The sequence below is a fragment of the Psilocybe cubensis genome, chromosome 7 (genome assembly GCF_017499595.1).
Source record: "Psilocybe cubensis strain MGC-MH-2018 chromosome 7, whole genome shotgun sequence".
NCBI classification, from domain to species: Eukaryota; Fungi; Basidiomycota; class Agaricomycetes; order Agaricales; family Agrocybaceae; genus Psilocybe; species Psilocybe cubensis.
The window spans coordinates 791,059-805,507 of NC_063005.1; the positions used below are offsets into that span (position 1 = coordinate 791,059).

Consider the following 14,449-nt stretch of genomic DNA (forward strand, 5'->3'; position numbering starts at 1 on the left):
TGAAGAAGCTCGTCGTCGGAAGGAGCGTGGAGGTGATGGTGCCGGAGGGACTACGCTTCAAGTTCGTGGAGGTCAAGGGTCGTCGGATGGAAAGGGTAATGGTTCGAGGGATGGCAGCGGCGGGAAGGAGTGCTATAATTGCCACAAGATGGGGCACATTTCGAAGGATTGCTGGGCGAAGGGCGGAGGTCGTGAAGGAAAGGGTCCGAGGGGGCGGAAGACGAAGAATAGAGGGCGGACGAATCAGGCTCGGGAGGACGTCAACACTACGCTCAACGATGAGGTTGCGTACCACACGTACTCGACGTCAAACTTCTCTCGTTACGACTGGCTTTACGATTCTGCAACCACCAGTCACGTTTGTCCCGTCCGTGAAGCCTTCATCGAGTATACGCCACTCGTTAATTCCTCCGTTCGTGGTGTCGGAAAGAGTCCAGCTATCATTGCAGGCCGCGGAACAGTCATCCTCAACTTCGATGTCGACGGGCAGACGATTACTCATCGTTTGAAAGACGTTTTACACATCCCTGAAGCCGAAAATGCTTTGATGTCGCTCGGAAGGTTTGAGAGGGATGGGAGGAGCTCGTCGTTTAAGAATGGGAAGGTTCTTTTGATGGATGCGAAGGATAAGGTTATTGGAAAAGGGTCGAAACGCGGTCAGATGTATATTCTTCACGCTCGCGCTCAGCTTAATTCAGGGGAACAGGTCAACTACGTCTCGCCAAAACTCACCTGGGATCAATGGCATCGTCGTTTTGGCCATATCTCAGTGTCGTCGTTGCAGAAACTCGTCCGGAACGATCTTGTCGTCGGTCTTTCCGTGGACGAAACGTCTATTCCATCCCCATCGTGCGAGGCGTGCATCCAAGCGAAGCAGACGCATAAACCTTTCCCTGGAGAAGCAGAAAATCGATCCACGGTTCCTGGAGAGCGAACCATGAGCGACGTATGGGGTCCTATCGGAACACGCTCGGTAAATGGATTTTATTACTACATTACGTTTATGGACGACGCGAAGCGATACAACGGCGTGGTTTTCTTGAAGGACAAGAAGGAGGCGGCGAAGGCGATTGAGAATCATGGGGAGCGAGTGAAGAGGAGGTTTGGGCAGTATCCGAGGTACATTCGCATGGACAATGGCAAGGAACTCGTGAACGAGCGGATTAAGAAGTGGGCGGCGGAGAGAGGCATTGAAATCGAGACGACGGCGCCATATTCCCCATCTCAGAACGGCGTCGCAGAGCGCTACAATCGTACGCTGTTGGAGCTAGCACGTGCGATGATTATTGCGAAGAATTTACCTCTCTTTCTCTGGGACGAGGCGGTCAATTACGCGAATTATTTACGCAACCGCGCGCCTACTCGAGCACTCGACGACAAGACACCATATGAAGGCTGGCACAACAAGAAACCGGATGTTTCTCACCTTCGGGAGTTCGGATGCGATGTATGGGTGTTAGACGAGACGAAGGGGCTTTCGAAGCTCAAGCCACGGTCGAAGAAGATGGTATTCGTTGGTTTTAACGAAGGCTCGAAGTCTGTGCGTTATTACGATCCCAAATCGCGCACAGTGAAGTCATCGCGAAACGTATCGTTTAACGAAAACGAAACGCCGCAGAACGTCGAAATTCCTGGATTATCGTCTGAGGGGGAGCGTAACGAATCGACAGACGTTAAATCCAGCGAAAACGAGCCAGAAACCGTCAAGAACGAACCTATTTCGTCTACAGCATCGATTCCACAGCCCAGCATACGTCGATCAGCTCGTGAACACAATTTTGTTGATTACAAGAAGGCAAACAACCCGAATGCTCGTTTACCGACTACACGATCCCAAACGACTCTAAACGCACCACAAATCGCTACAAAATCGACCGAGACCTCGAGCGCAAAGTCTACAGCAACGGAGCAAGCAAACATTGTCAAAGAACAGCTGTGGGGCGCGATTTTAGACGATTCGGAACGTGTCTTTGCCATGCGCGAATTGGACGTACCTCGGACACTTGAAGAAGCTTTGGAAAGCTGTGAGGCAGCTGCGTGGAAGGCAGCTATGGACGAAGAAATTGAGACGCTTTTACGGATGGGTACTTGGGAGATGATGAAGATTCCGGATGGAAGGAAACTGGTTGGATGCCGTTGGGTCTACGCGAAGAAACGGGACGAAAACGGGAACGTCATCAAGTACAAGGCCCGACTAGTCGTTCAGGGATGCTCTCAGAGACCTGGTACAGACTACAGCGAGGACGGAACATTCGCACCAGTCATGCGATTCGACACGCTACGCTCGCTACTCGCATATTCGGCCGTACACAATCTCAAGATGCGTCAATTCGATATAAAGGGTGCATATTTGCATGGTTACATCTCGGAGGAGATATATATGGTCCAACCACCCGGTTATGACGATGGCACTGGTCAGGCATGCCGTCTCATTCGTTCGCTTTACGGTCTCAAGCAGGCAGGAAACGTATGGAACCATGAACTCGATAACGCTCTCACTTCATTCGGTTTTACGAAACTCAAGAGCGATTACTGCTGCTACATCCGTCGAGCTGAAAACGGCGATTTTACGATTTTGGTTACCTGGGTGGACGACATAATCAGTTTCTCAACAAACGACTCGCTCAACGACCAGCTGGAGCGAGAATTAGGCTCGAAATTCGACGTTAAATCGATGGGTCAGCCCTCGATGATGCTAGGATTCAAGCTCGAGCAAAAGGACCATTACATTTCGCTCTCGCAAGCACACTACATCGACAAACTCCTCGAGAAGTTTGGTTTACAAGACGCGAACCCCGTTTCGACGCCTATGGACCCGAACGTGCGATTGGATAAGGATGAAGGTGTTCGGGAGGATGGAGACGGTCAGGGGGAGGTTAATTCGCGTTTAGGATTCAGTTATGCAACGGTCATCGGCTCGCTCATGTATCTGGCACTCGGAACTCGTCCAGACATCGCGTTTGCGGTATACAAACTCGCGCAATTCACCAGCAAGCCGAAATCGACTCATTGGACCGCTGTCAAACGTATATTTCGTTATCTGAAGGGCACGCGCAATCACAAACTTACTTACGGCGGCGATTCGCAAGTTTTGGACGTAAATCTCAATGTTTATTGCGACGCCGATTGGGCTGAAAACTACGATCGGAAATCAACTAGCGGATACGTGGTTACGATAGCAGGCGGCGCTGTGGCATGGAGCTCGAAGAAACAGAATACGGTCGCACTTTCAACCGCTGAAGCCGAATACGTTTCCACAACGCATGCGGCGAAGCAAGTCTTATGGCACCGCTCACTCTTCACGGAGCTCGGTTTCCACATTCCATCAACGTCAACCATCTTTACCGACAATACGGCAGCCATTTCGATTGCGCATCATCCAGAATTCCATGCCCGTACGAAGCACATTGACATTGCATTTCATTTCCTACGCGACTTGGTGGAGAAGAAGACGCTCGACACGGTTTACATCAACACTTCAAACAATTTGGCAGACGTTTTCACAAAGGCTTTACCTCGCGTTGCACACGATGGTTTCACGTTGCAGTTGGGAGTTTTGGCCGACTAAGGGGGAGTGTTGGAATGATAGTCGGCGAGCGACTTGGTCGCTAAGTCGTTATCTTCCTCTTGTAGTTTATCTTATCATATTTTTTCTAGATTATTCTACTATAGGTTCCGTAGTTACTGTAGGTACAACCGTGTAGCTACGTCGTGAATCTACATCTTTTACCACCACTGCGCATTATACTTACAACATACTAGAACCCTAATGTCTTTCCCGTATGATACATCCCCATTAAAATCTATTAAGAGTTATTTTACATTCAGAACTACCTTACTGCCTCAAGAAGAGAAATTGTTTCTTGATCGGGTCAGGGGAGCGTTGTAGGTTATGGATTAAAATCATGGTCTTAGGTTATAGGTGCAGTAAATTTAGTATACATCCCAAACACGATGAAAAGTTGAATAGACAACTATCCAATAAATTTTATATATCCAACTTCCTGACTGGAAGTTTTAACGCGTCTACCGGCCCACCTTTCCTTTGTCCCAGAAAGCGGTTCTGTATCGTTTCATTAACAAAATTCTCGTTACAGTAAGTACAACAATATGGCTAAGCGTGATATATAGCCAGACACTCGTAATATCAGGCAGTGCTTACACTCTCTACACCTGAGCTATTCCCTCCTGAGGAATTGTAACTGGCTCTCTTCTTGATCCCAAGAGCAGGCAAAATTTCCGCTGTTGAATATTTTAGAGATGTAGATATTATCAGTAAGGTGTAGGACGCACGCTTGACCATTTTCCAGGTTAGTTCTTCTTTTTGCGTGGGGTCTGTGATCAACAACGCTCCCAGCGTCAAAGCGCACTAAGAATAATCAAAATAAGTTTTGAGTACAGACAAAGAGGGACATACTGAGAAGCTGAGAATCCCGAGGCATGGTAAAAGGCCGACAAAGTCTGTAAAAAACAATAATTAGGATATCGAAATATCAGTCCAGCGAAGCGGATACCAACCAAGGACGTCGCCTGTAAAGGTGGTATGAGTAAGTTGCGAATTTGAACCACAACGATCGCAGAACATACCGAAACCGGGTGGGGCGCCTGGCATGCTGGCACGCAGCTGGGTAAAGGCAAACACAGTGGCGACGGGAATAATCAAGACTTCCGTACGCTGACGGAAACCAAACACAACAGCAGTAAACGAAAGAAGGAATAACGCCAGTGTGATAATCCCTAGAGCAGCAGCATTCATGAGTAAAAGTATTCTGTTACAAAGAAAGTGAGTAGCTGACAGATCGCAATGGTGATGATGATGCAGAATGCGATAATCAGGGCACCCCGCCGAACGCTGATTTCTGTCGCAATGATCTCCGCATCCAACCCAAAGTTGGATTGGTCAATATACAGCAAGGATGCTGTAAAACCGCTGATTATTATATTGTCAACAGCCTGGATGTATTTCATCGATTACGCGACCTACACAGCAGTACCCCCCACAACGTCGAGATGGAGATTTACTGATTTGTTGTTACTATCTTGTGCATACATGAATATGTTGGCAGCATAGCTGTTTTTTGTGGAATAGAGTAGAAGTGAGTATCACTTGTCAAGAAAAATAAATTGAAAAGGCACTTACGTATCGAATGGGTAATTTACCAGGGAGAGGCGGCGAGGCGATCCGGATTGAAATAACCGAATATTAGTTCGGAAGGTGGGCGTATTGGATCTAAAGTCCGACGAAGAGGCAGTAGCGTTGAAGCGAAATAACGGTGTCGAGGGAACGTCACTGCTAGGTACTCCATTACCGATGTCGTCTGAATTGTCCAAAAGGTTACTGAGAGAGTTAAGAAAATTCAGATATTATGAGGATTATCAGGTATATGAAAACTTACTTGTCGAAGAAAATACTAACATCGGTGCATTCGCCAACGGCCTTGGAGTCTCTTACACATGTATCAGAGTCCACACCCCAATCGAAAGTTATAATTGATGATGTAGGATCTGCTGAGACAAGGAACGCGCTGATCGACAAATTCCTCCCTGCAAAGCCACCCGAAGGAGGGATATAACTGAGCCCCTTTGTGTGTAAGAAAAAGCCGAGAAGAATGGATATCAAAGGCGCAATGATGCAGAATGCGATGGAGGAGAGAATCCAGTACTTGATGAGTCGGCGTTGCTTGGTGTTGGCGCAAGGGACTTCCTTGGATGGCTCCTCAGCTTGAGAATCCGTCTGAGTTGGGGATGTGGGGAGACCTGGTGTCGTCGCTGACAACTGGTTAGTATTGCTGTACCGGCATGGTTCCAATTTGATCGGCGTCGTCTCTTTCGAGAGCGACGAATCGGGACGCCCTAACTCGGGGGCTGCACTGTCCATGTTCGGCCTCAGTCCGTGGGGTCATGATAGAATCTGTTGGCTGTATTATATATCCACGCAACCACTTCTCTCCCAAGTCGTGCTAACCTGACATGATGGAAAATTTGCCGATGAAAACATAAGCGCCTGCGCCCATCCGAATCAACCAGTGAACTGACAATCATGTCATCCGGCACTGTTATATATAGCAACGGTACTTCATTTCGGCTCCCGTCGAGCCGGTGCTAGTACAACGAGGCAATTATTTCGTTCGTATCCTTGACTCTTGATTCTTTCCGCTGGAATGGATATACCGCCCATTACTGCGGCACACAATTCATGCACATGCCAGTTTCGTGACATAGATGACAGCCTTTCGGAACAAGCGCCGTTGCAGAGCCATTATGATGTTAGGTCATAGTTCAACATTCATTAGGGTCCGGCTTTCTTGGCCCTTGCCTATAACTGTCAATAATGACTCCCAGAAGCGTGCACAATGAGGTTATACGTACAATGCAAGTAATGGTATCTTCTGTTTTCCCAGCATCAACGGAGGTTTCAATGCGCTCGTCTAGTCTATCGTTCCCGCGTTAAAAGCGTGCGTGATTATTGATAGTTGTGAAGATATGTCATGAAACCGTTTCATGACATATCTTCACAACTATCAATAATCACGCACGCTTTTAACGCGGGAACGATAGACTAGACGAGCGTCTATGGGGATTCCAAAAACAAACGGCGTTTATGCGCACCCGGATGGAAACGACGATGGAAAACGAGCTATTCACGAGGACTATTCTTAATTCCCGCATCCACGACCACCAATGATCGACACGGCCTTTCGGCGCGATCAGATTGTTGCCAGCACTCAGGCAGGTAACAATCATTGACAATGGACTCTGGGAAGTGGGATGGATGGGCCGTGGTCGTGGAATCGTGATGATCATGGCGCTGCACCCTTGCAAAGAGATTCCAACTGAAAACATAGAGCGTTTCGACGATCAGTAAAAGCGACATCATGATATCGCAAAGATTTATGTGCCACGTACACATGTATACATACTTGTTCACGCGTCTGAACGCGAGCAGCAGCCATGACCGTATTCTCTCCGTTACACATAGATAACACAAGTAAGGTACAAACACACCCCAACCTCAAAAAGACAAGTTAGGGAAGTAACAAGCGCATCCGAGTCAACCAAGCCATTTCGGCTACACATACAACACCCGGCTGACGCGCACAGGTCGCGCGCGCTAAAAGAAGTCAAAAAGACAAAAATAGCCTAGCCACGAGTTAAACGACAAAGTGTTGAACGTTGAACGTTGAACATTGGCAATCAAAAATAAAAAGAGCGCTGTCGCAATCACATTAGCACGCATATAAAACAAATCAATAAAGTCCACAAACGAAACCGAAAAAAAGTAAACTCACCGAGGAGTAGAAATTGTAAGTATCCAGTCAACCAGTTCTTTTAATCAGTCATTCCGTAGTAAGTTAGTTAGTAAAACCACAACGTCCTCATACCACTTCCAAACACAAACACGGTACACTCCCCCTTCCTTCCCCTCCCAGAACGGCCACTAAACCTAAACCTGTCCATAAAACACAGACTGGACATATTCATCCATCGTCCGGCCCTCAATCGTGCTCAAAATCTCATCGATCTATAAACAGCGACACAGTCAGCACACCGAACCCCCATGACACGAATTAGCGCGCATATAATTATATCAATCGAGTCTTGGACTTGGACGGACGTACCTCCTTAGGTGGGTTAAGTCCCAGTGCCTGCGCACGATCCCACCGCTCTCGGCGCGTCACACCCACACATGGTCCATACGCGTAGTCGCTGCACATACGCGACAGAGAGGTAACAGAGACGCACAATGAGCAACGAGCGACGAGAAACGAGGCGAGCATAATCAGCAAAAAGTGTAGATATTGGAAAAGTGAAGGACTCAGTACTCACTTGTCAAAGTACCGCAGAATCTGATGTATCCTGTTCTCATTCTCCCCGTGAACTACAAGAACCACAATAATCGTCGTCAGCTCACTGTGCACAAGAGAGACAGAAGATGAGACGTAGAATGGAGTGGACGTGGATGGGGATGGGGAACCAAAAAGAAGGGTAAAGAGACTCACTATCCGACACGTCGCCGTACTTCTCCTTCAGCTTGTCGAGGTACTTGCGCCACTTGATAGCTTTCACCTTGAGCTGCGTCGGCTCCTTCTCATTCTCATTCTCCTTCTCCATTGCTTTCTCCACCGCTTTCTCTTTCTCTTTATCCTCCTTAACCTCCATCGCCTTCAAATCTTTAACCCCAGGATTTCCATTCAGCGTCGCCTTGACACCACTTTCCAGCCGCGCGTTCGCCTCTACGCGCTTCGCGACATCGTCCTCTGTCCGATTCGACGGCTTGAACATCCCCGCGTCTTTCCCCGTCGCCCCAGCATCGTCAACGTCCATCTCCCCCGCACTCTCTATCTCATCCACCACCTCGTCTTTGATGACCTTGCGCTTCTTCGGCGTCGGCGTCTGGATCGGTGTGCCCACATCCTTATCCTTATCTATACCACCAATACCACTACCATTCCCATTCACGTTCTTCCCCGCAGGCGAAGCCGTCTCAGCAGCAGCAGCTTGCGCGCGCGTCGTACGTCCCTGTACCACCGACACAGGCTTCTCCTCAACAGTCTCGAACGTCGACACGGAGCTCTCCGTGTCGCTCGCGATATACTCGACATCCTCGTCCTCGTCCGCGTCAAAGTCGTCCGCTGGCTCGATGTCGTCGCGATAATCTGCGTCCGTGTCTTTAGCGGTCGGCTTGTCTTTGGCCTTGAGCCTTGATGATGCCGTGTCAGCCTTTGTGCTGCTCGAAGGGCGCTTGGAACCGGGTGTTTGAGCCGCTTCCTCTTGGACTTGAACTTGGAATTCAGCTGTATCTTGGTCTTGAGCGTGTTCTTGAGGAGGAGCGGGAGGGGGAGCAGCAGCAGAGGCCGCGCCGGCGTTGAAGAACGCCGCAATCGACCCGCCACTGCCCGCTTTCGCCTGGGGCTTCCCAGTCGCAGCAGTCGACCCCGTACGCTTCGCGGTGTTGAAGGAAAGCGTGCTTTGTTTCATCGCTGAAGCTGCACCAGATGACGTTTTCTTTGGGGACATGGGGTCAAGTCAAAAGGCGACGTGGAGTTCAGAGCTTTCAAGCTGCGAGCTTCAAGAGTTGGAGTGGATAGGTCGATGAGTGGTGGGTAAAGTTTGCGAAAGGGTTTATATGCTACCTGAGAAGGATATATGCGGTAGATCCTGTAAAACAAAGCAGCGGCGAACAAAACGTTCGTCAGTTTTGGATGTATGTAGTAGTAGTAGTAGTTTTGGTTCAAGTCAAAGAGGGCTCGAGCGGAGTGGGTGGATGACGGAACCAATTTAGATTTATCTCCTATTTTGGAAGTCGCACCCCCTATTCCGACTCTGCTACCCCGTTACACTTTGAAAATCTTATATAAATCTTATTTAGATTGTTCTCAAGTATAGTTATTACACTATAGATAGCCAGGAACTAGATATATGCGCATAGATGTACACTCTATATAAATATGTACAAAACATATAATAACATATAGCATTTACAGCTTAAATATGCAACCAACCCACCCAATAAAATACAAAAAAAAACATATCCAACTCTCCAAAGAACATGGAACAAAGAAAGAGCTCAAAAAGTCCCATCCAGCAAAATCTCAATTAGGCGCTCGTCCTCGACGCGCGCCCCTTCCCCGTCCCGCACGAATGCTCAATATCCTCCTCCTCCTTCCTCAGCCGGTTCATCGTCGCAGCCAACACACGCATCCTCCTCTCCTCCTGCGTCTCCACATCAAACGCAGCCATACTATCTGAAACAGCTCTTGACGAAGAGGCGCCGCCGCCGAGGGTGTACGCGCGCGCCTCGGCCTCGAGTTCAGCTGCTGGCTCGTACACCTCGCCAGGCCGCCCGGAGAGGTAATGCGTTCCCTGCGCCACAGCGCGTTCGTACTCCGCAACCTCCCTATTCAGCTTCGAATTAAGCGCCTTGAACTACAAAAAACCCCAAAATCAGTTAAACATCAAACAAAAGAGAAAAAGAAAACGCACATTCTCATCATGGTCACCCCACACATTATGCGTCAGCTCATGACACAGCACCCTCCTCACATCACTATACAATCTAAACCCATCATACTTATCCGTCCTCAACCGCAACTTGATCTTCTCGCCTCTATTCTCATTCAACCCAAGCAGCTCCGGGTGCTCGTGCGGCGCGAGCTCCGTCAGCAGCCCGACGGAGAACTGGTGCGTGTGCATGATGTGCAGGATCGCGGGGTCCGAGGAGAGTTTAGTTAGCAAAGCATGTGCAGCGTCGGGGTTGGGGAGGTGTGCGAGTGGCTGGAGGGCGTGGAAGCGGTGTTGGAGCGAGCTGGATGAAGAGGAGGAAGAAAGGGTAGATATCGAGTTTCCCGCTGGCCCTGTAGTCCCCACCTAGACACCAGAAAAAGAAAACTAGTCAGCCGTGGTCCAACAGTCCAAGAAGCTTACAAACGCACCTTGACAGCAGGCTTCATCGCCCTCTTGTGCATCACACCCTCCCTGCGCGCCCTCTCCCCTTCCACAGCTCTAACACCCTCAACCTCGCGCATCGTCGAGCCAAGCATCTGTACCTTCACCCCATCCCTCAATCCCACCGCTTCCACAGTCGCATCTCCACCAGCCGCTATCGAGCGCTTACCCTTGTACAACAGCTTCTGCAGCGCAGGCGGCACCTCCGTGAGCTCCTCGATCCGCGCATGTAGCGCATCGAGCGGTGTGTCGGGTGGAAGCGAGAGCGTGTGTGTTGTACCCCGGAAGGCTACGTGCAGGGTTATTGGGTTTGGGTGCGATGAGCTAGACGCAGAAGATGGGGATGACGACATCGTCTAAATCGTGAGTGTGTGTATGCGTGCGCTTAGAATCGGTTATGTGTTCGGATGGATTAAACGTAGTTGTGTCGTTATCAAGTGATAATAATCGTTATGGTGGTGGTGGTGGTGGTATACACTCAAGCTGTTATCCCGGGGGTATAGAGTCCAACGACGTTCGTGGACAAGAGCTGTTGTATATCTATCATCCCGAGGCCCGAGGCCCGAGTCCGCGTCATCGCGAGCCATAACGTGATCTAATTAGGTGAGTAAGCAAGCAAAGCACTGCCACATCTACGACATTCTCGAACGCACTCGTCTACAAAACTGTAGAAGATGGGGTTTATAAAGCATATAAAATATTCCCGCCTAATCCTATGTTTTTAACTAAATAATAAACTAGATACTACATACATTTTGTACAAAAATCCTGTATCAGCACCTCCCCCGGCCTCCTCAAAACCATGCTTCAAATAAATCACAGCTTAGGCCCGACCTTGACAAGCCCAGCATTGCGCTGCAGAATCGCAGCGGCGTCGCGGACCATGTTGTCCACGATAACCTGCGCAGGGAGGATATCCTTGATCACAGACGAAACGCTGCCCATGAGCCAGGGTCGTCCCGCAACAGACTTCTCGGGGTGCTTCTCGAGCTCATTGTAGTGGGGGATGATACCCTTGGACGTCAGCTCCTTGATCTCAGCCTGTCTGTTCTCCTCCCTATATCATGTATGTATTATTAGCATTCACCGTCGAATGTGTTAAAGAAGGCAGAGGGGGGAAACGTACCAGTCGGCGACGTAGGGCGTCTTGCGGACGCGCATGGGACGACCAGTGAAGATGACTGTGCGCGCAACGTCCTCGAATCCAGCGCTGACAACGAGCTCCTTATGGAGCTTAGGCGCACCAGCCTCAACTGAAGCCACAAAGCGCGTTCCGACCCCTAAAAAACAAACAAAATCATAAACCCATGGCTCTCAGCCAAAAAAAGAAAAAACCATCAACTCACAAACAGCCTGAGCGCCCCACGCCAAATTCGCAGCAAGCCCACGTCCATCAAACACCGCGCCCGCACCGACCACATACACATCCTTCCCCGTCAACGGGCTCTTAGCGCCCTTCACAGCATCCACACACGCCGGGATCAAAATGCTCGCCGCAATATCACCCGTGTGCCCTCCTCCCTCGCCCGCCTGCGCGCAGATGAGATCAACGCCGACATCCAGCGCCTTCTTCACGTGCTTCGGGTGCCCGACCATGTTCATCACGAGGATGCCCGCTTTGTGCAGCTCCTGCACGGCCCAGGCGGGCGGGACGCCCACTGCGGAGACGAAGAGCGTCGCTTTTTCCTCGATGATGACTTGGATTAGCTCTGGGAGCTGGCCTTTGGTGTAGTCGGTCTGTAAGGGAGGGTGTTGAGCGGGGCTCGGGCTGTGTGCAGAGCTGGTTCAAGGGGACGTACGTTGGTCTTGCGCGCACTGCCGCCGACTTGGGGCAAGAGCAGGTCGACGCCGAACGGCGCATTGGGGTTCTTCAAGTCCTTCTTCAGGAGTTGAATCTGGCAAAGAGTCCGTTAGCACCACCGCATAACTTGGACGACATGGGAGAGAGGCAGCACGTACCTGCTGGCGGAGGATCTTGGGTGTGTATCCAATACCACCGATGACTCCCAGTCCTCCCGCATTAGTGACGGCCGCTGCGAGCTCAGGGCCAGCAGCGACGTTCATTCTGACAAAAACCGAGCACAGATGAGAAACTCCTGATACTTCTGATACAAGAAGCACGGAACATGCACATACCCAGCGAGGAGAATGGGATGCTTGATCCCGAAGAGCTCAGTAATAGGTGTAGTGATCACAGCCATCTCGTTTGTCTTTTGCTCTCGTTGCGTTGCGCGCGGGATATCAAATAGTCAAGAAGGTATCAAGAAGTACAAGATACAAGATCCAAGTCCCAAGAAAACAAACAAAATCCCGTAAACGAGAAAAGTGAGAGGTGGTGGAGGTGGTGGAGGTGGGTACAAAGAGAAAGAGGAGCGCAGGCCGCGGGGTATTATATGCAAGACGGCAGCGAGAGGTGCATGATTTCTATTTGCTGGGCTGGGAAGGTGGACCGGCTTTGGTATGCACCCGACCCGGCGGGGACCGAGCCCGGCTTCTCTGCTCTTACATATTGCCCCAAATTGGGTCTTGGCTGCCATTTTTGCACCCGAGAAATGTGGGGGCACCTCCCCAGTGGTCAGTGAACGCGGCGCTGGAGGGGTTATACAGACTGACTTTAACTTTTCTTACATCTCGAGGACGCCGACAATGGTATTGTGGAACGATGGATCAATACGCTAGCTCTCCCGCTCGGGGATGCCGCGTCTAAATAATTCAATCGACTGATGCCGCTGTATGCATATATGATGTTCAATCAACTAGCCGCACTGCAACTTGAATCTCAACAACAGCACCGACCGAGGGCAACGCGACCACCTGCATTGATCAATCCAATATTACCGGACATACATACTACATCTTCCCCTCGCCCTTCTCGTATCTCAGTCACCCACCCACCCAACCGTACCCGCACTGATAATTCAGACAAATCAAAAAACCCTCATCATACCTACCCACCCAGCACGCCCCAATGTACATAGAATCACCATGCATGTACATACCCGTACATACCCCATGGCCAGAACACAGGAGCCCTCTTATCCCTCCTTATCCTGCCGTACCCCACTTGACACTGCATGACATGGGGAAATTTGCAAATGGCACGGGCTGAGTGAGGGGAAATTATGCAATTGCCTACAGGCTGCAATTGTGTTAAATGGAATTCATAAAATTTTTAAATGGATTGACTTGCATCTACCTCGAGCCCCTGTCACCCTATCCCCTGCGTGTGCGTACGTCCGTTGTGTTTTCATGTCACGGAATTCGGACTCGGGACATTGGAATCCGGATGAGGAGATATAGGGACGAAGACGAGGATGAGATGAAGATTAACATTAACCGACGATTAGTATTACGCGGTGCGCACTGTCCAGTGTCCAATGCAAGCTTGAGCACTCGGGGGGAGAGGATTGATATCAGACAGATACCGTAACCTCTAAGCCTGCCACTGCCAATGAAGAGAACAGCGTTTTATATAAAATATTATGAGAGGAGTCGACGGTCGATTTCATTCTCGAGGCTGGTACTGGCTGGTAAGCTTGAGCTTAAGTCTTCAATTTTGTTGACTCCCAATCGGACGCGATACTGAAGTCTTCGAGCTTCAGGTATCACTGCAAGTTCAAAACCAACAGGCTCAAGTTTTCGTCGTTCAATTTACTCTGAATCTATGTCTTCAAGTCTCCGACGCTTGTCGAGTTGTTGCCGATGTATACATATGCGATATTACACGACGAACAACGACACGATAGCTTTACTTTTGAACCAGTATCACACTGTCCCAGGATTCCCAGTTGAGCCACGGATCCGCGTACCAGCCTGCTGCCTTGACCTATGTACCTTCTACAGCGTACGCCCCACCAGAACGCTATGGACTATCTATCTATCATACCAGTCTATAAATATCTCATCACAGGGGCACAAGCTTCAAGGCACAGACAATCAAACTTCGATAATGATTTCACAGTTTTCCCAAATTACTGAGTATACCACTGGGTTCATTAACGTT

General features: G+C 49.7%; 4 protein-coding genes across 4 annotated transcripts; all 4 read right to left on the reverse strand.

The window, feature by feature from the left end:
• Positions 1-4,147: 4,147 nt before the first annotated feature.
• Positions 4,148-5,878, reverse strand: JR316_0007800 (uncharacterized protein; the record flags this gene model as incomplete). The annotated part of the gene is made up of 8 exons (XM_047893523.1): positions 4,148-4,242; positions 4,294-4,369; positions 4,418-4,461; positions 4,588-4,737; positions 4,797-4,930; positions 4,985-5,071; positions 5,141-5,338; positions 5,397-5,878. The coding sequence occupies 8 exons, from the start codon at positions 5,876-5,878 to the stop codon at positions 4,148-4,150; spliced, it is 1,266 nt and encodes a 421-aa protein (XP_047746838.1).
• Positions 5,879-7,069: 1,191 nt separating this feature from the next.
• JR316_0007801 (DNA polymerase delta subunit 4) lies at positions 7,070-9,018 on the reverse strand (the record flags this gene model as incomplete). Its single annotated transcript, XM_047893524.1, has 6 exons — positions 7,070-7,111; positions 7,400-7,438; positions 7,466-7,522; positions 7,620-7,707; positions 7,828-7,879; positions 8,001-9,018. The coding sequence occupies 6 exons, from the start codon at positions 9,016-9,018 to the stop codon at positions 7,070-7,072; spliced, it is 1,296 nt and encodes a 431-aa protein (XP_047746839.1).
• Positions 9,019-9,597: 579 nt separating this feature from the next.
• JR316_0007802 (DNA-dependent metalloprotease WSS1-like protein 2) lies at positions 9,598-10,799 on the reverse strand (the record flags this gene model as incomplete). The annotated part of the gene is made up of 3 exons (XM_047893525.1): positions 9,598-9,927; positions 9,985-10,368; positions 10,434-10,799. The coding sequence occupies 3 exons, from the start codon at positions 10,797-10,799 to the stop codon at positions 9,598-9,600; spliced, it is 1,080 nt and encodes a 359-aa protein (XP_047746840.1).
• A 463-nt stretch (positions 10,800-11,262) lies between these two features.
• On the reverse strand, positions 11,263-12,647 carry JR316_0007803 (Putative monooxygenase; the record flags this gene model as incomplete). Its single annotated transcript, XM_047893526.1, has 6 exons — positions 11,263-11,503; positions 11,573-11,726; positions 11,793-12,183; positions 12,246-12,341; positions 12,406-12,511; positions 12,583-12,647. The coding sequence occupies 6 exons, from the start codon at positions 12,645-12,647 to the stop codon at positions 11,263-11,265; spliced, it is 1,053 nt and encodes a 350-aa protein (XP_047746841.1).
• Between the last annotated feature and the right edge of the window lie 1,802 nt (positions 12,648-14,449).